Source organism: Sphaerodactylus townsendi, linkage group LG01 (assembly GCF_021028975.2).
Source record: "Sphaerodactylus townsendi isolate TG3544 linkage group LG01, MPM_Stown_v2.3, whole genome shotgun sequence".
Taxonomy (NCBI): domain Eukaryota; kingdom Metazoa; phylum Chordata; class Lepidosauria; order Squamata; family Sphaerodactylidae; genus Sphaerodactylus; species Sphaerodactylus townsendi.
In genome coordinates, this window is record NC_059425.1 from 89,125,320 (window position 1) to 89,144,583 (window position 19,264).

At 41.6% G+C, this 19,264-nt stretch overlaps 1 protein-coding gene across 1 annotated transcript in view; it reads left to right on the plus strand.

Moving 5' to 3' along the window:
• THBS2 (thrombospondin 2) overlaps positions 1-19,264 on the plus strand; it is a 70,955-nt gene that overhangs the window by 22,122 nt on the left and 29,569 nt on the right. Inside the window, exons 6-15 of the mRNA XM_048487057.1 lie at positions 1,869-2,009; positions 3,360-3,456; positions 3,903-4,073; positions 5,817-5,993; positions 9,116-9,289; positions 9,857-9,984; positions 10,083-10,235; positions 11,742-11,960; positions 13,279-13,386; positions 17,531-17,690. Coding sequence (XP_048343014.1) covers positions 1,869-2,009; positions 3,360-3,456; positions 3,903-4,073; positions 5,817-5,993; positions 9,116-9,289; positions 9,857-9,984; positions 10,083-10,235; positions 11,742-11,960; positions 13,279-13,386; positions 17,531-17,690 — 1,528 coding nt within the window. The remainder of the gene's footprint in view (positions 1-1,868; positions 2,010-3,359; positions 3,457-3,902; positions 4,074-5,816; positions 5,994-9,115; positions 9,290-9,856; positions 9,985-10,082; positions 10,236-11,741; positions 11,961-13,278; positions 13,387-17,530; positions 17,691-19,264) is intronic.

The window sequence follows — 19,264 nt, forward strand, 5'->3', positions numbered from 1 at the left end:
TCGCTCAGTTTTCTCTATAACCTTCAGCCTATTCTCTCTAGTACTAGGTGAACTTCTTCCCACTTGAATATTGTCTCCCTCCCACACTTCACAGTTTAAAGCTCTCCTGATAAGGTTTGTCTCCTAGCAAAAATGCTCTTCCCTACACCCATGAGGTATAACCCATCCCTTGCCAGTAATCTCTCTTCATGAAACTACAGACCATGGTCCAAGAAGCCAAAATGTTCCTGGCGGCACCACCTGCAAAGCCAGTTATTCATCTCCACTATACTTCTTTCCTGCCTGGACCCATGTCCTTCAACTGGAAGTAGAGATGAAATGACAACCAGTGCATCCAGTTCTCAGCTTCCTTCCGAGAGCCTCAAAATCCTTTCTGATGTCCAGAATGCTATGTCTAGCAGTGTCATTTGTTCTGATGTGGATTAAAAGGAAGGGTTAATAGTCAGTGGGCTTGACAAGTTTTCTCAGCCTCTCTGTGACATCACGGACTTTTGCCCCAGGGAGACAGCACACTCCTCGATACATGTTGTCAGGCCTGCAAATTGCTGCTTCTGTCCCCTTTTACAGGCAGTCCCCTACCACCACCACATGTCTCCTCTGGGGTTTTGCATGTACAGAACTGCTTGTTTGCTCATCTTCTTCTTGTTCATTCCCAACACTCCAAGAAACCCAGTCAGGGGGCGCTGCGGTTCAGTTGCTGAGGACGAGCTGAAGGTCTCTCTTCTTCCAATCTTCTTTGTTCAAAGGGTTTGTAAACAGGGACCTTTGCAAACACAATCACAGCTCCAAACACTGTTGTCCAAACGAAGTTCAAAGTTTTATTGGCAAAAATTCCCATATAATATATTAAATCTTTAAACAGATAGCTAATACAAAATTAACACTCCAAGCCACAGAGACTTAGGAAAGAAGAAAAACAACAACTGGCTCTCAGTCAAAACACAGTAATTTCCTATGGCCTGGTATTGCTACCTGGCTATAATGAATGTTACTATGTGCACTTGCCACATCTTCTCAATTTGGGGGGATTGTCATAGGCTCTAGGAAAGAGTCAAGGGGACGAGGAAAACTTTTAAAAAGATGTCTTGCCTTTTTTGTGGTTTTTTTAAAAGTAGAAAATGGCTATTCCATTTGAAACTCTGCATTTTCTAATTTCTGAATATGAAGGATCCCGTTTTTCATGCTAGTGCACATCCATTGTAATAACTAATGTCATTGTGCTGTCTGACTCTCAGTATACAATTCATATACATATTATTATGTTATTTAGGAGTAAATGAATGTTCCTTGTTACTGTTTGACTCTTGATAGATTGTCTGCTTGTCTCTGTGCTGGGAGTCATGTCCATGCATATGAAAAAGAGTTGAAGTACTCCAATGTGGGTCTCCAGAGTGAGATCAACTTCCATTCTAAGACAGATGAGTGATGCTGGAAGGGAAGTCTTTTTGTTCTGGTAGAGTGCACTGAGATCTGTGTAACTTTGGCAAGCACTATCAGTAATACTAGCTGAAAAGTTTGGGTCTAGAGCAGGGGTAGGGAACCTGCGGCTCTCCAGATGTTCAGGAACTACAATTCCCATCAGCCCCTACCAGCATGGCCAATTGGCCATGCTGACAGAGGCTGATGGGAATTGTAGTTCCTGAACATCTGGAGAGCCACAGGTTCCCTACCCCTGGTCTAGAGGAATAGTCACTGAATACTTTGTTTCTTTTTGGCTAAAGCACTTGGTTGGGTAAAACAAGTACCGGTATCCTTACTGTGAATTTTAACTTTATAGTCAAAAGATAGAGTTTCACACTTGTTGTCTTGTGCACAATATAAAGGTCAGCTTGCCTCTACTGATGTGCTTTTCCCCTTTCGTTGTACAGTCGAAGGAGAATGAAATCATGTGGGAATTACTTGGCCCCAACAAAACACTCAGGAACCAGTCAGCTTGCTGGCAAGATGGGCGTGAATTTGCAAATAATGCACAGTGGGTTGTGGACAGCTGTACAAAGTGTAACTGCCAGGTGAGGCTTTACTATGTTTGTGAGCAGTTTAAATTCATAAATTCATACACACTGGTTTGGGTAAAGTAGCTTTTGAACTTCACATCAGCATCCAGTGTGGAATAAGGAGCACTAATTAGTTCTTTGAGAAAGTTTCCAATTGTTGAACATTGAGCCCAACAGCCCCTTCCACTGTGTGTGTATGTGTGTGGTGGTGGTAGTGAATCTATTTATGGGGTGTTGCTGGTATGCAGCCACTGTGACCTCCCCGGTGCTGAGACATTCAATGGATGCCATGTCAGTGTCCCAGGGCTGCTGCTGCAGCAAGGGTGGGTGGGGTACATGGCTAGGGGAAGAGCCAACATTAGTTGACTACCTCCCAGCCTTTGCCGGTTACGCAGACATAAAGGTGGTCTAAGTCTATTCAGCCCATTGAAGGCTTCTCTGTGGTGGGGAGGCTTTTTTACTGTTCAGTCCTCTCCATGCTGCCCAGAAAGCCTCCATGGGAGCCGCAGTGCTGTGCTGCATCAGTGCAGTGGCCTGCCACCACTGAGTTTGAGTGGAGCTGTCCGCCTGGTTACAAATATAAATTGTTATTCTGAATGCATTCATAAGTGTTATTCCACTGTATACAGTGGGATATTTCCAAATATACTTGCTTAGAATTGGGCTGGCCATCTGGAAGCCTTACTGTTTCAAATATTCATCATATGATAAATTATCAAAGGGAAGGAGAACTTTCACATGATTAGGTGATGATCATAAGCTGCTCTTGTAGATCTTTCAGGACAATCAGATTCAACAGACCTCAGATTGTTCTTTCCTGCACTTCTGCAGTTACCATGGCATGCTAACTGTGGCATGGTAATGAAATCCAGATAGCTTTCCACTATGTATGAACACAACTTCTGGGTAGAGTCTTCCATGTAATATATGGGCAATTCTGCTTGTGTCCTTTTCCTCCAGCATTCAACATCCTTCCTTCTTATTCTCAGCAGTTTGTTTCTTTCTTTCATAGTGGCATAACCTTAATGGTGCACTAATACAGTATGGGAGGGGAGGGCTCATTTGCTATCCCCTGCTGACTGAAGGCTCCTTCAGTAGTTACTTGTTGGACTGTGATTTTGCTGCCACACAGATGCCTCCCTCCCCGGAGTGGGTGTGGTCCAGCCAGTGGGTGTCTGGTAGGAGCTGGCCTTCTGGGCACCCCAACCATGGACACCAACCTTATCCAGTCTAACCACCTCATGCAGTCTAACAATTTGTGCAATGTGCAGGTTCTGGGGAGAATTTTAGACTAAAAGTGAAACAAGGGGTTCAGTTGACCTAATTTCTAAACAATAGCTGTATTTTTGTTTCCTTTGAATGTAGAACTCTAAGACAATATGCCATAAAATCACCTGCCCAGCAGTGCACTGTGTCAGCCCATTATTTGCAGATGGCGAGTGTTGTCCTGTCTGCTCTTACCGTAAGTATGATATATAAGATTGCATATATTGTTCACTCATGCATATATGAGGTTTCCTACAAGGGCAGCCTCAGCCTGTTGGTGGTACTCACCAGACTTCCTATGCTGGTGTTACTCACATTACCAGCTTATCTGTACAGGTACTGTTAATATATTACACTTATATTGTTCTGAGATGTTGGGAGGTTCTCAAAGTATAGTGTATGGAGGGAAAAGGGAAAGCAGCAGAAGAAAATGCTTGGACCTTTTGAAAGCAGAGTCTCTTATGGGTGGATTAACATTAACCTGTAGACTGATTCAAACTTGTTGTTTGGGTTCATGCCGCCTTCACACTAAAAGTTTCCATCCACAGTTTGGATCCCTGTATGGATCTGTATGTTATTAGGCTTTCTCATGCAAAAACCTAAAAAGGCAGAGTTAATCTCTTTTTATCTTCTGATCTGTAGCTGATGACAGTGAAGAGGGCTGGTCTCCCTGGTCAGAGTGGACAGAATGCTCTGTCACATGTGGTTCTGGAACCCAGCAGCGAGGAAGGTCATGTGATGTCACGAGCAACACTTGCCGAGGCCCGTCCATTCAAACCAGAATCTGTTCCCTTGGCAAATGTGACAATCGCAGTGAGTGCTATAACTTCCCCCATTTTCATTGCAGCTCATCCTTTGCTTCTTGTTAGAAACAAAATAAACTTTGGAACTCAGTTTTATATGAATCCTTTGCTGAGAACCTTTGTCAAGACAAGGAAAAAGTGACATATTAAATCAAATTAATTAACTAATTAACTGGTGCAGTGAGCATTTGCCATTGCATCCTGGAATTTATGAATTAAACCAATGTATGTGATCATTGTACTGATGCTTGATAGTTGTCTGTGCTGTATTACCTAAGCCCGTGGTGGCGAACCTTTGGCACTCCAGATGTTATGGACTACAATTCCCATCTGCCCCTTCCAACATGGCCAATTGGCCATGCTGGAAGGAGCTGATGGGAATTGTAGTCCATAACATCTGGAGTGCCAAAGGTTCGCCACCACTGACCTAAGCTAACTAAAGTAACTCGTTAACTTTTAGGGTTGCCAATCTCCAGGGGGGATCTAGCGATCTCCCAGAATTAAAACTGATCCTCAGAGGTCAGTTTCCCTTAAGAAGATGGCAGATTTGGAGGGTGAACTTTATTGCATCACGTCACTGCTGAGCTCTTTCCCTTCCCCTAACTCCACCATCCTAGGCTTCACTTCCAAATCTCCAGGAATTTCCCAGACTTAGAGACCCTATTAACTTTACCAGATGTTAATATTTTACATGAATTATTTTTCTACAACGAAAATAGATGTATCACATACAACTGGCAGGTGTCACAGATATTGCTCAGTGTGGTCCCACATGGGAGCTTGGGTGGGGGCGTTTAAAAGGCCTACTTAACTGAATTCAGCACATGAGAATGGCTAACAGAAGACTGCCTTCCCATAAGCTAACATGGCTCGAAGGTATCTGTTTGTATTAGCACCCCTCCAAAAGACCCAAAACACCAAATATATGGGTTAAAATGTGTTTTATGAATGGTCAGCATCAACAAACCCACTGACCTAATGTTTAGTGTGGGTTGCTGCTAACATCAGCCTAACATGGCTACCAGTGTTTTGGGTAAACCCATTCATTGCCTTTGTTTATTGTAGCTTGCACAGAAAGGACCAGACCTAATTATAATTAAATCACTACCCCCTTGAACAATATGGAACAAAGGGAAAAAAGCTCTTTCCATGCCATTTGAAAGGGGCCCAGAAATTCCTTCTTGACTCCTAAAAGGTAAAGAACCCTCAGGGTAGATGGGGCAGCTTGTGGCAAAAATCTGCAACATTTTATATAGCCCTTGTCAACTTCCCACTTCATTGGCTGGACTGCAGTAGATAAAAAGGTCAAGCTCAAGACCAATAAAAATCTTGTGTGTTTCTCCAAAAAGGGGGCTGCCATGAAAACTGCACCCCAGCACAATAAGCTGACAGAGAATATTATATTTTTATCCTACTTAGTCTCAAAAAAGAGAAAAACTGTAGCATGGATGGGAGAGAGAATGATTGATCCAATGTCACTATTAGTTTCGTGGCTTAGTGGGAGTTTGAATCCAAGTCCCCCAGGTCCTGGTCTTATTCTGATTCTTCAAGCCAGCTAGTGCTGACTGCAAATAGTGTCTGCAGAAATATTTATAAAAACAGCCTTTAGTCAGTGGTTACAGAATAAGATTTAACTTTGCGTGTGAATATAGTTCTTTGCATACCAATTAGGCCTCTAAAGGGAATTTCTATTCGAACTGTTGAGAATGTGAATGCAGGTACTTGAACTGTGATAATTTTTTTCCCTGGTCAGTACGTCAGGATGGTGGCTGGAGCCATTGGTCTCCTTGGTCTTCCTGTTCTGTAACCTGTGGAGTAGGCAATATAACTCGCATACGACTCTGCAACTCCCCAATCCCACAGATGGGTGGGAAAAACTGTAAAGGCAGTGGCCGGGAAACTAAAGACTGTGAAAGTGTTCCATGTCCAAGTAAGTTTATTGGTTTGAATGTCTAGGTTACAAGTGCTTTATCTTCTGATAGAGCAGTATCTTAGATGTTAACATGCATCAGATTAAGCAAATTTATCCTTACCCTGTTGCCTCAGAGTCAACATCTGGAGGTTCCTAGGACCAAAGTAGAATTGCCATGTTAGCCCTGCAATTGCCAACTATATATATATATATATATATATCTTTATATATCTTTTTATATATATCTTTTTATATATATATATATATATAAAGAGTGTATGTAACCTCAGCTTGTGGGTTCTGTGGGGCAGTACTTGGAATGAGTTGCAACAACAATTTTTAAACAACAAAATGGTTTACTTTTCTTTACAATTAACACTTTTAAAACATCAACATTTAACGTTACAATTCAAGGTCTTGTTCAGGTTGCATTTCAAGTCCTTCTATTTACAGTCTACTGATATTGCCAAGTCCAATTCTTCTTTGCTGGTGGTTGGTTTTGAAGACTTCAAAGGCTTGGTGAACGGGATTCAAGATGATGAAGGTTCCCAGAAAACTCTCACCATTTACATACACAAAAACCCTGAAACAATAACTTCTAACATTTAAAATATAGCAAAAAAAATAAACTCCCTTCCCACTAGTTCCCCACAACATTGCAGTTACCTTAAACAAGGTGTTAAGGGCTTAATAAAATCAATCAAGGCCCCAGCCTGGTAGCCTTGCTTCCTCCAACCTCATGAGTTCTGCAGCATTCTGCTTCTTTTCAGACTCCACCCCTTTCTGGGTCATCCCATTCTGACACAGGGGTTACATGTACACCAAATGACATTTATGCTAACAGAAGTTGCCAGCTGCAAGGACTTTATTAAGGCTTTAAAGAGACTGCAGTAATATTCTACTACATACATTTGTAAGAGACTGCAGTAATATTCTACTACATACATTTGTAATCCTAGACTACCTTTGTCCTGGTGTGCTACTTGTTCCTTTACAGAAGTCTTTGTTTCAGAGATTACTCTTGTGGTTTGGATTTAGCAACATGAGCATGACAGAGTTCTATGAGGAGAGACCCAATGCTTTCACCTTTACATAATTACAGAGGTAGCCCAAACAAGTGAAAATATTTCCAAAATATTTCAAGTTGAAGGGAGTGAAAAAGGAAATATTTCCATGCAAATTACACTATTTAGATTTTGTGTAGGCATTATGCATTCTAATGATGGGGTATTGATTGATTGGTTGATTGATTTTCATCATGCTCCCCCTACTGCAGCAGGCTCAGAGTGGTTCACAAACAGTATAGAAACAATAAAATACACAAAATACATATAATACATAAAATTATATTCAGCAATAATACACCAAAACATATATAATACATAAAGATGGTGCGTGGTCCAACAAAGGATGGAATGGCTGAGAAAATTCCCAACCCTACATCCTAAAACAAATTCAGTATAACTAAACAAGGGAAGGGAAGGACAGGGAGGCCAGCTACAGGGTAAGTCAGAAACATAGCCATTGCTGCCCTCAACTGTAGGCTGGTGGAACAGCTCTGTGTTGGAGGCCCTGAGAAACTGAGATAAGTCCTGCAGGCCCCTGGTCTCATTTGGCAGAGTGTTCCACAAGGCTATGGATAGGGTCAAGAAAGTCCTGGCTCTAGCTGAGGACAGCTGGACACTATTTGAGCTGGGGACCACCAGCAGGTTATTACTAGCAAAGTGTAACACTCTTTGGGGGACATATGGGGAGAGGAGTCCTGCAGGTATCCTAGTTCCAGACCATTTAGGACTTTAAATGTCAGAACTAATACCTTGAATTAGATTTGGCAATTCACCTGGAGCCAATGCAGTTGATGGAGCACAGGTGGAATATGCGTTCTTTACAGTGTCCTTGTGGGGACCCATGCAGCTGCATTTTGAACCAACTGCAGTTACCAAATCAGGCCTAAGGGCATTTGTGCATAGAATGAATTACAATAATCCAGTTTAGAGATGACCACTGCATGGGTCACTGTAGCTAAGTCAGGATGTGTCAGGTAGAGTGCCAGTCACCTGATCTGGCAAAAATGAAAAAATGCCAGCCTGGTAATATTTGTGACCAGAGACTTCATAGAAGGAGAGGCATTCAGGATTACACCTGAGCTCTTGACAGATGACTTAAGTGTAAATTGTACATTGTCAAGAGCCATGAGCTGGCATCCTAACCATGCATCCCCCTGGCCCAGCCACAGGTTCTCCGTCTTCGTTGGATTCAACTTCACCCAGCTCTGCTTCACCATAGCCCCTAAGCAACTGGCCAAATTATCTGGGGCAGTACCTGGCCAGCCACTCATCAGCAGATACAGCTGGGTGTCATCAGCATATTGGTGACAATCCAGCTCAAAACTCCAGACCATCTGGGCCAGAGGGTGCATATAGATGTTAAAGAGCAATGGGAAAAGGATTGGATTTTTTGAATTCAACATAACTTCAGCCATAAACTTTGAACATATTCCTGTCTTATCTTGCATGACCTGCTTGAAGTTAATTTCATAGGAAATATAACTTTTCACTTTAGTTAAAAATTTCCTCCTGGAAAGTCAGTCTAATTATTAGTACTTTGGATGATGGAGTCCAGTGGCCCCTTCAAGACTACCAGAATTCACTCCCACATAGGCTTTTGTGAGTTGTAGGAAGCTCTGACTCACAAAAACTTATGTGAGAATAAGGTGTTACAAGACTCCTGTTTCATTCCACTGCTGTTGGCCAACATAGCTATTCAATCTGATTTATCATTGTGGATGATGCTCTTTTCTAGTTCTGGAGAATGGCAAGAGCTATAGTCCACAATTCAGTCATTCTGCAATATCTAAATAAGTGCTCTGTGAATACCGGCCAAAACAGATATGTTAATATCTTCCAGTTGGAGTACATTCTGTTGAGCGTTTGCAAAGATTTCCAGCTCCTTGACAAGACAAGGAAAAAATGACATATTAAATCAAATTAACTAACTAACTAACTGGTGCAGTGAGCATTTGCCACTGCATCCAGGAATCTATTAATTAAATCAATGTATGTGATCATTGTACTGATGCTTGATCGTTGTCTGTGCTGTATTACCTAAGATAATTTATCATGTTGTCTGCCTTATTCCAGTCAATGGACGATGGGGCCCTTGGTCTCCATGGTCTACTTGCACAGTTACCTGTGCAGGAGGGATTCGAGAAAGGTCTCGCCTCTGCAACAGTCCACAGCCTCAGCATGGTGGAAAGGCATGTGTGGGAGATGTTATGCAATATGATATGTGCAACAAACAAGACTGTCCAGTAGGTGTGTATGGGAATGTACTGGATAGCTTGATGTAATTTATATAAATCTGTCCATACCTGTTCATGTGAAATCTGAGCCATACAGGTCTGCTAGGTTTCTTAACAGAGATCAACCAAGTTTTTAGGAGGGGCCATAGCAAAGTGATTGTACAGGATTTGCATGCAGAAGATCTCATGTTTATCCCATGGAATATCCAGTGAAAAGGTTGATGGGTATATTCTCTGCCTGAAACTATATAGAGCTGCTACTAGTAAGAGTAGGCAGCACTAGATTACATGGGTGAGTAATATAGTCCAATAGAAGACAGTTTCATATGCCATTGTTGCTGCACCTTCTTATCTGACCATGCTACATAATATATTTCATACCAAGTATACTTGTCATAATCGTCAGTATAGCCTGATTATAATAGCCTACAAACAAAAAGGGGGGAGATGTTTTATAAGTAGAATAGTCAGTTGTTTTTCTACCACTTCTTAAGAAATTATTTTTCCCTTTTTATACCTTCCTTCAAAAAAATTACATTAGTACAGACACCACTGATATTCTTTTGCACTCTTTGGGCAGATGGATGTTTGTCAAATCCTTGCTTTCCTGGAGCAGAGTGCAACAGTTATCCTGATGGTTCTTGGTCCTGTGGCCAATGTCCTGCTGGTTACCTTGGAAATGGAACATTCTGCGAGGACCTGGATGAGGTACACAAGGTTTCAGTTTGTGTAAAAGTGTGTCCTTGACCTCTCCCATTGTCATTGTTGGAGGTTTCCCACTGAGATTCTGTTTGTTTTCTTGGCAGTGTGTGGTAGTGCCAGACATTTGCTTTAAATTAAATCAGAACCACCGTTGCATAAACACAAATCCAGGATTCCATTGCTTGCCATGTCCTCCACGCTACAAAGGAACTCAGCCTTATGGGGTGGGCCTTGAAGCTGCCAAGAAAGAAAAGCAAGTGAGTATTGTTGAAAGAAGGCCCAGTGGCCCGTGACAAAATGGAAATTATGATTATCTGATTTAAAAGGTATGGTGCCCGGAGACAGTACTATGTCACCCCCCAAATCTGATAAAAATAAAATGGCCTTTCAATTTCTGTCTTCCTGTAGGTGTAGAAGTCCATTCAGCATGATCATAGAGCATATAGAGTAAGATGCATTTCAACTATGCTTGACAAACAATGCAGTCTTAACCACAGTCACACCCATCTAAGTCCATTAAAGTCAATGAGCTCAGAAGGGTAGTAATTTTGTTTAGGATTGCCCTAAGGTTGCCAACTCTAGCTTGGGAAATTTCTGAACCTTTTTTTTGAGGGAGGCGGGGGGGGTTGGCGGAGGAAAAGTTTGAAAGGAGAGATGCTCAGGAGGGAAGTGATTCCATAAAGTCCCTCTGAAGCTGCCATTTTGTCCAGGGCAACTGATCTTTGTAGTCTGGAAATAAATTGTAATTCTGGGAAAAGTTCAGAGTGCACCTGGCAGCTGTCAATTGTCCTGAAAGTATTTTGTGTTGCTTGAAAGATTATCCTATTGCCAAATACATTCAAATTGAAAAGCTATAGGATACATCTCAATTGAGAGCGGCCCCTCACCCATACAGATGATATCTGTTGTGTTTAGTAACTCAACTGTTTTATTGACATGGTAGGTAACATGAACAGGAAGCTTCTCTAGCTTCTGGTAAGCTACCTGGTATGCAACATTGGGAAACTCAATTTTTATTCAGACAGTTATTTATTTACATCTATGTCTCCACTCACTTGCTGTAAGTGTTTAAACATCTTCTGAGTGACATTTGATAGATATACTATCAAATGTCATTCAGAAGATGTTTAAACACAGCAAGTGAGTGGAGACATAGATGTAAATAAATAACTGTCTGAATAAAAATGAAAATTCATCTTGCAAATTTGATTTGACAGAAGTATATCTGTCAAACCAAATTTGCAAGATGAATTTTCATTTCTGAAAAGCAGCCACACAGAAGCTTATAAAATCAAGGCATAGTAGCACTCAATAACATTTAAAGTGTTTGGATGTATGCCCTGCCTTTCTCTCCTGTGAGGAGTTTGAAAGGGGCTTACAAACTCCTTCCCTTCCTCTCCCCACAACAGTTACCTTGTGAGATAGATGGGGCTAAGAGAGTTCCAAAGAACTGTGACCAGCTCAAGATCACCCTGCAGGCTTCTTGTGTAGGACTGAGGAAACAAATCCAGTTCATCAGATAAGAGTCAGCCACTCATGTGTAGGAGTGGGGAATCAATCCCAGTTCTCCAGATTATAGTCCACCGCTCTTAACCACTAAACCACGCTGAATCTCATGTTTGCTTCATCATTGCAGCCTTCTCTACACTTTATATCGAGTCCTACACTGAAATTTACTTAGCGTCATTTAGCTTTGGGACTTTTTAAAACATACCCTTGATTCTTATTGAATCTCAGTGTGAATCTGTGATCTGCTTTTTCAGGTATGTGAACCTGCAAACCCTTGCAAAGACAAGACACACAACTGCCACAGATCTGCAGAGTGTATCTACCTGGGACATTTCAGTGATCCCATGTACAAATGTGAATGTCTAACAGGCTATGCTGGTGACGGATTCATCTGTGGTGAAGATTCTGACCTTGATGGATGGCCCAATAATAACCTGGTCTGTGCTGCCAATGCTACTTATCACTGCAGAAAGGTATATAAGAAGAGATCATGGAAAAGTCATTAATGACAATGAATGATAGTGAAAGAAGTCAGTTGCTGACTGCCAAGGCAAATGAACTATTTGCTTAATTTTCATTTATTGACAGAATGATGCATGAAATATTTAACTTTTACTCTCTTATCCTCTTGTGATAAATTCCTAAAACACTGGTAGCAATGTAATCTTGGCCTACAAAATCTGTATCACTTTTAACGTTCTCTTGGAGACCATCAAACAGAATTGAATGTATAATTGTGAGAAAATATCTGGTACCAATTGTAGTAAGAATTGTAGTAGTAGTAGTGAATCCCGTTTTGTTTTGCTGCTACAAACTAAAATGGTTACCTATCTGAAATTACCAAAATTCACTTCAGAATGCAGATTTTCTGAAATTCATCCTATGTGAAATTCATCATATGTGCCTCAGTATATCAGATATGTACTATTAGTTGTCACCATACTATATTGGTAATTTAGGTCAACCTTTTTAAAAAGTAAACTAATCAACCTTATCAACAAGTGCCTACTATTCCAAAGATGACTCCTTTCTCATATCAAGATCCAGAGCCCTCTTATTTTTCTTAGAAAGCTAGATATTCCTCATTTCAAAATGTTTTGTTCCCAATTATTAATTCTACAGAGGGTTTCCATACAATAAATTAAACTTCAGGGTCTAAGAGACATGTGTGTAATCTGAAAATAGGATGTAATTTAATAAGACTATAGGGAGGAACTAGGAATAAATATCTCTGCTCATGAACAGGAAGAAGAACTAGACTTTTGTGGAGTGTAAAATTCAAGCACTGAAGTATTTTGGTCTTGGCTGATGTCTGCTTGCTAGTTAGTTAATATGGCCAACTCAGCATTTACAGTTCATATCCCCCCCCCCCCAAAAAAAATCAGGGCATACTTCATTTGACTCAAGAAGCAATATGCAAGGCATGCTTTTTACGAAGAACTTAACATGCTGAATCCATTTAGAAGAGGCTCTTCCCAAAATCCCCGTCCATTATTTTTTGTAATACATATGTGGGTTTAATAGAGGTTAAATGTCTAACAAAATAGTCAGGTGATTACCAACATTACATATCATGCCAGTGTTAGCAATATCATCTAATCCAACCAAAGATTGCCTCCCATTACCAACTGAAACTGGACAAAAATTGATTAGATATGCAACTGAATGTTTGGTCTCTAGATAGAACTTCAGAGTGATTTTTGAACTTTTAGACTCTCTTGTGGGGCATGCAGGTCTTTAACTGATGTTTGAAACTCTTATAAATGGAAGGCTGCTGTTTTACTTCTACAGGATAACTGTCCTCTTCTGCCAAATTCTGGACAAGAAGACTTTGATAAAGATAAAAAAGGTGATGCCTGTGATGAGGATGATGACAATGATGGTGTAGAGGATGATAAAGTAAGCTATTTTCCTTCAGTATGAGTCACTTCAGAAAACACGCACACATATGGACAGTATCTTGAAGATGCCAGTACTTATGCAGTCACCAGGCCCCGATATCAGCTGAAGCTGCAGCACTGAAGAATTACCCACCACCTCAAAAAAAGACCAACCCCCAAAAACCAACCAAACCCTGTTCTATCTTTCCTGCATTTTCCAATTGAAAATGTGCCCCTTTCCCATGTACTTTAATTCTAGATGGGGGAAAAAAGGCACTCACAGTCTGCCTCTTTTATTGATCAAAGTTTAAAACATCGGGAGATAGGGAACTTTTTAAATCAGGGAGACCATAGGGATGAGGAAGAATTAAACTGAATGCTTGATACCTGATCCATATAAATCCTCTTTATCTGCCTTTAAGGAGAATGAAGATATTGTGTATTTTTTAATACACACAACCACACATTAGCTGGACAGCTCAAGTAACTACACTTTTACAGTGGGCACTGAGTTTTATATTCTTGCCATGTAGTGTCAATGGAATTTCACTAATTACAGTGAACACATTTATAATTTGTATGAATGATCATTAAAAGAAATACATGGATTTAATTATGTTTAATGCATGTACAGCTGAATATATGATACAAACCTGACCTTTATCTGGTACTGGCCCTGATTTCAATTGTATTGCCTATTTTTTACAAACACATGTACACACCTGCATGTGGGATGTACAAGTGTCCATTGTTTAATGTGAACTGGTCTAAAGTATGGAACACTGCATGGGTCAGGGTTGGTTTTAGGTCTGTTTTAAGGGAATGCAAAATAACCTGTTTGTCCAAGGAAAGCTTAATTCTGATGAGGTGAAGATGATCTATCATATTCATCCAGGATGTGCTGAGTGTGCCTTATTGAGTGTTAGATATTATTACTAGTATCAGAATGGTAGCCATTTGGTAATCACAGTGGGAACATCATTCTGTAATCTATTTCATGTACAGAAGAGGAAAATTTAGTGTAACAATTGGCAACCCACAAGGACTTGTGGGAGGTAACTTATTTCTGTCTCCCCCACTATTCCCGCTTTCCTGAAAATCCCTTAACCTCTCTTCTTTTCCTGTTTCTTTCTCTCCTAGGGTTGCCAACTGCCAGATGGGGCCTAGAGATCTCCTATCTACAGAGATCAGTTTCCCCTTAGGATTGCCAGTTCCAGGTTGGGAAATTCCTGGTGTTTTGAGGGTGGAGTCTTGGGAGAACAAGGTTTGGGGAGGGAAGTGACCTCAGCAAGGTATAATGCCATAAAATCCACCCTTCAATGCAGTCATTTTCTCTACAGAATCTGATCTCTGTCATATGGAGAACAGTTATAATTCTGGGTGATTTCCAGGCACTACCTGGAGATTAGCAACCCTAGTTCCCCAGGACAAAATCGCCGCTATGCAGGGTGGAGTCTATAGCATTATAGGCCTCTGTGGCCCCTCCCTTCCCTAAACCCTTCCCTCCCCAGGCTCTAGCCCCCCCGCCTGAAATCTCCAGATATTTCCTAATCTGGTGTTCACAACCCTATCTCCTTCCCACCCAACATCCAACCTACATTTATTTGTCCCTTTGTCCTTTTCCTAGGAAAACTGTGGCTCAGTTGTGTGGTGACAGTTACTGGGCTAGACCTACTTGTAGCGTAGGGAATCCTCAAGGGTGGCATATCATTTTCCCCTGCATCCCCCTCCCCACACTATTTCCTCTACCTGCCCTCCAAGCAACCCCCATAATCTCTACCCTTTCCCTCTCTCAGTCTCACCTTGTCAACCATTCACCAACCTACCATTTAACAGCCTCCAATCTTCAGCTATATTTATTATTTATTTTCTTCATTCATAGCCCATCTGTAAAATAGCTTACATTATTCTCCTTTTTATCCATACAACAACCCTGTGATGTAGGTTAGGCCAAAAATATGATTAGCCCCAAATCACCCAGTGAGCATTTACAGGGAGATGTTGCTTTGAGCATGGGTCTCTTCGAACCTACTCTAAAGTTCTAACTTCAGCATCATTCTGGCTTTCATAGGGTGGCTGCCATTGGTCAATAGTAAGTGGCCAGGACTAGTGAAGTCATGAAAGTTGGGTGGTAGGAAATCACCCAGAGGTTGCTTCCAAATAGAGGTGTGTATTCAGATATGCTGAACCCTCCCCCCTGAAAAGGAACCACGTGACTGGAGCCCAAAAAAGCCAAACCTGGCTTTTCAGGATTCTCCTAGGCTTCAATAGAGGTCAAATGTGCATCTGTTTGCAGTCAGATCACAACTGACCTATGGTGACCACATGGGGTTTTCAAGGCAAGAGATGTTCAGATGTGGTTTGCCATTTCCTGCCTCCGTGTGGACTGGATGAGTTCTGAGGGAACTGTGACTAGCCCAAGGTCACCCAGTAGATTTCCTGAGGAAGAGTGGGGAATTGAACACAGTTCTCCAGATTAGAGTCCACTGCCCTTATCTACTACACCATGCTGACTCAGAATGGCAAAATAACTCAGTTGAAACCTATGGGAAATCTGTGTGGGACTCTGGAGGGATGTTTTTTTAAGGAAGGGGTACTAAATCTACAGCTTAGCAGCAGTTGACACTCCTTTGAAGAACTCCTCGGTTTGGTAAAACTGGATCGGGGGTCCAATTTTATGGGCCTCAATTTTTCCTTCATTTGGGGGCCCATAATATTGGTCCCCTAACCTACATTTCACAAAAATGTGGGAGTTCTTGTAGGGAGAGTTGCCAGCAGCTATGCATTAAATTTGGTGCTTCTCCTTAAAAAAAATAGCCCCTCAGAACCTCACAAAGATTCCCCTTAGATTAAAATTGATCGATATCAGTCCCAAGTATTGCACAGAGGAATATTTGCCAGGAGCAGCAGTGGCATAGTGGTTAAGAGCAAGTGCATTCTAATCTGGAGGAACCAGGTTTGATTTCCTGCTCTGCCACTTGAGCTGTGGAGGCTGTGGAGGGGAATTCAGATTAGCCTGTGCACTCCCACACATTCCAGCTGGATGACCTTGAGCTAGCCACAGCTTTTCAGAGCTCTCTCAGCCCCACCCACCTCACAGGGTGTTTGTTGTGAGGGGGGAAGGGTAAGAAGATTGTAAGCCCCTTTGAGTCTCCTACCGGAGAGAAAGGGGGGGGATATAAATCCAAACTCCTCCTTGCAGGGCTCTGGGGGGCTGTTTTTTTAAAGGTAAAAGCACCCAAAGAGGGTGTCCTCATCTATCCTCTGTTGTTTCCAATCGATGAAAAATTAGTCTCAATAAAATTGGACTTTCCCAGCAAACTTGAGTGTTCTTCTAAAGAGTAATTTGCAGCTACATTGCAAATTTGATGCTTCTATTTTCAAAAAATTGCCCCCCTTCAGAGCCCCATGAAGATTTTGCATAGGGCATAGTAGAGCCAAAAGTTTCTGGATAACCAAAAAGCCAGAAATAAGCCCATATCCATATGGGGATTTGGGTATTTCTGGATTTTCAGAAAACTTTGGGTTTATTAAACCCAAATCCAAAAAAATGCCAAAATAAAATGGTGCACACCCCGACTTCCAGTCCTATGGTTGCCAGTCTCCAGTTGGGACCCTGCCATTGGGCTCAACATTGGAGGGCCGGAGAGCTGCAGTCCTGCCCCCAAACCCGAGGTGGAGGCTGACTAAGGTCAGGTCCACCCTTGGAATGCCCACAGCTACCCATGGGCACCCACTCCAGAGGTGAGTCCACTCCCCTCTGGATTGGGCTCTAAGTCTCTCTCTCTCTTTCTCCCTCCTGCCACCCTTTTTCTTACTCTCTCTCTTTAATGCCTGTCACTTTCTCATTCTTTCTGCCCCCCCCCTCCAATTACATCACTCTTTCTCTCTCTAAGGGGTAACTGACAAACCTGTCTGTTGTAATCAAGTGATCTCACAAACCCTCCATTTTAAAAAAGATTTCCCATTTTTCTGCAAATCTGGAGCCTTTTCCATGTTTTCAGAAAGATCTGTCTTGCACATTCACACCTCCAGTCACCTGATTTAAGTTTATTCTGGTTTGGCTGACTTCACTGTCAGAATATAGGAATATAAAATAGCTTTTGAACTCTAGTTGTATACTTTTTATCCACTCTTTTATTCAATCTTGTTCTTCTTTTTAGGACAATTGTCCTCTTCTTTTCAATCCCCGTCAATTTGATTATGACAAGGATGAAGTTGGTGACCGCTGTGATAACTGCCCTTATGTGCATAATCCTGCTCAGATTGACACCGACAATAACGGAGAGGGAGATGCATGTGCAGTGGACATTGATGGAGATGGTACATTTATTCATTCTCCCATATCTTGCATTTATTCAGAATTGCAACAGGTTCAGAATAAACTTTGTTTTTCCATTCAGAATAACTGCTCGTGCCATCAAATATACCACATTATAGCCCAACATCCTTATGCACCTGTTTGAAAAAGACCACAGTTTGAAACTTAGATATTTCAGAATCTCATTTTTCAACATGTTCATTCCAGGTTTTTAATTTATGTGCCTAAATAACACATTGCCCAGTCCTAAGACTTACTTAGGACAGACCTGGCCACTGAACCGACACAAGTAATATTATAATGCTTTATAATATTGGTGTGCTTGTTCACAACACAAATGATGACATTGCTTTTACATGCTTATTGGGTCATTCACATAGGGCCTGATTTAGCTTTATATTCCAGTTTAAGTTCACATTAGTGTGCATCCCATTCTAAGCAATGCCTTGTAAATAGTGAGAAACTTCTCACAGACCATTACTGACATAACTATATATGGAGATTTCATCCATGTGTATTAAATCATTGCAAGATATTGTCACAATCAAGCCAAAACTGTGCATTTTTAAATCCCATTAATTTCAATTGAAGAGTAAAGCATGTGCTTAAATCATTTTCAATGAGACTTAAAAGGATTTCGTTAAGCTTTTCTATACCCTTTCTTTTTATTACGCCAAGTTTCTGAAGACTATTTCTGGCTTTATAATCATTCCAACAATTTTTTACATTCGTTTTTATTTACTTAAGAATGCACATCCTGCTTTTCTGTGTAAACCTATGGTGGTTAGAAAAGAGAGAACCATAGCGCCAACTGCAGAACACGATTAAAGTAATTAAATCATCTCAATGGAAAATGTACAAAGCTCAGTCCAATTAAAACCCATAAAACTAACCAACTGCCAGAGTCCCCTGAAAAGGAAATGTTTAAGAGTAGCATTGTAGAGAAGGTTATAAAAGCTACAGACTTGGGTTCTGCTGTATCTTTCACAGCAACTTATTCTATCAAGTTTGGGGCTGTACAGAAAAGACCTCATATCAGCTTCCCCACAGAGATGTAGCTAGGAAAAATGGAGCCTGGGGCAAAATCTAAGTTTTCTGCCCCCCCCGCCCCCACTTGGGTGGTTGCCCTCTCTCACAACGACCAAACAATATACTAGCAGCAAAGCCCATTGCTGGGGAGATGCAATGGGCCCTAGAAAAGGGTGGAAGAAGCAGGATCCCCCAGCAATGGGCTTTAGTGGGGCTGTAGCAGCCCCCCACCCAAACCTTGCTGAAGGTGTGACCCTTACCTGGGTGTGCATCTGCGACTTGGGGATGTGAGAGGTTGAAGAATATGGATTGTGGTAGGAAGGAAGATAAGGACAGGTGGAGGGTAGAGAGGAGAGGGATGGGAGCAGGGTGGCAAAGTGAGGGCTAGAATGAAAGAGGATGGAACAGAGTGGCTTGGGTGGTGGGAGGGTTGAAAGGGCAGGCTTGGGGTGGCAGATTGGGTGAGACTGGAATTGGAGGCTTCAGGTGGGGGAGGTAAGAAAGGTGAGGGTTCTAGTGTGGCATGGTGGCAGGGTGAGGCAGGGGG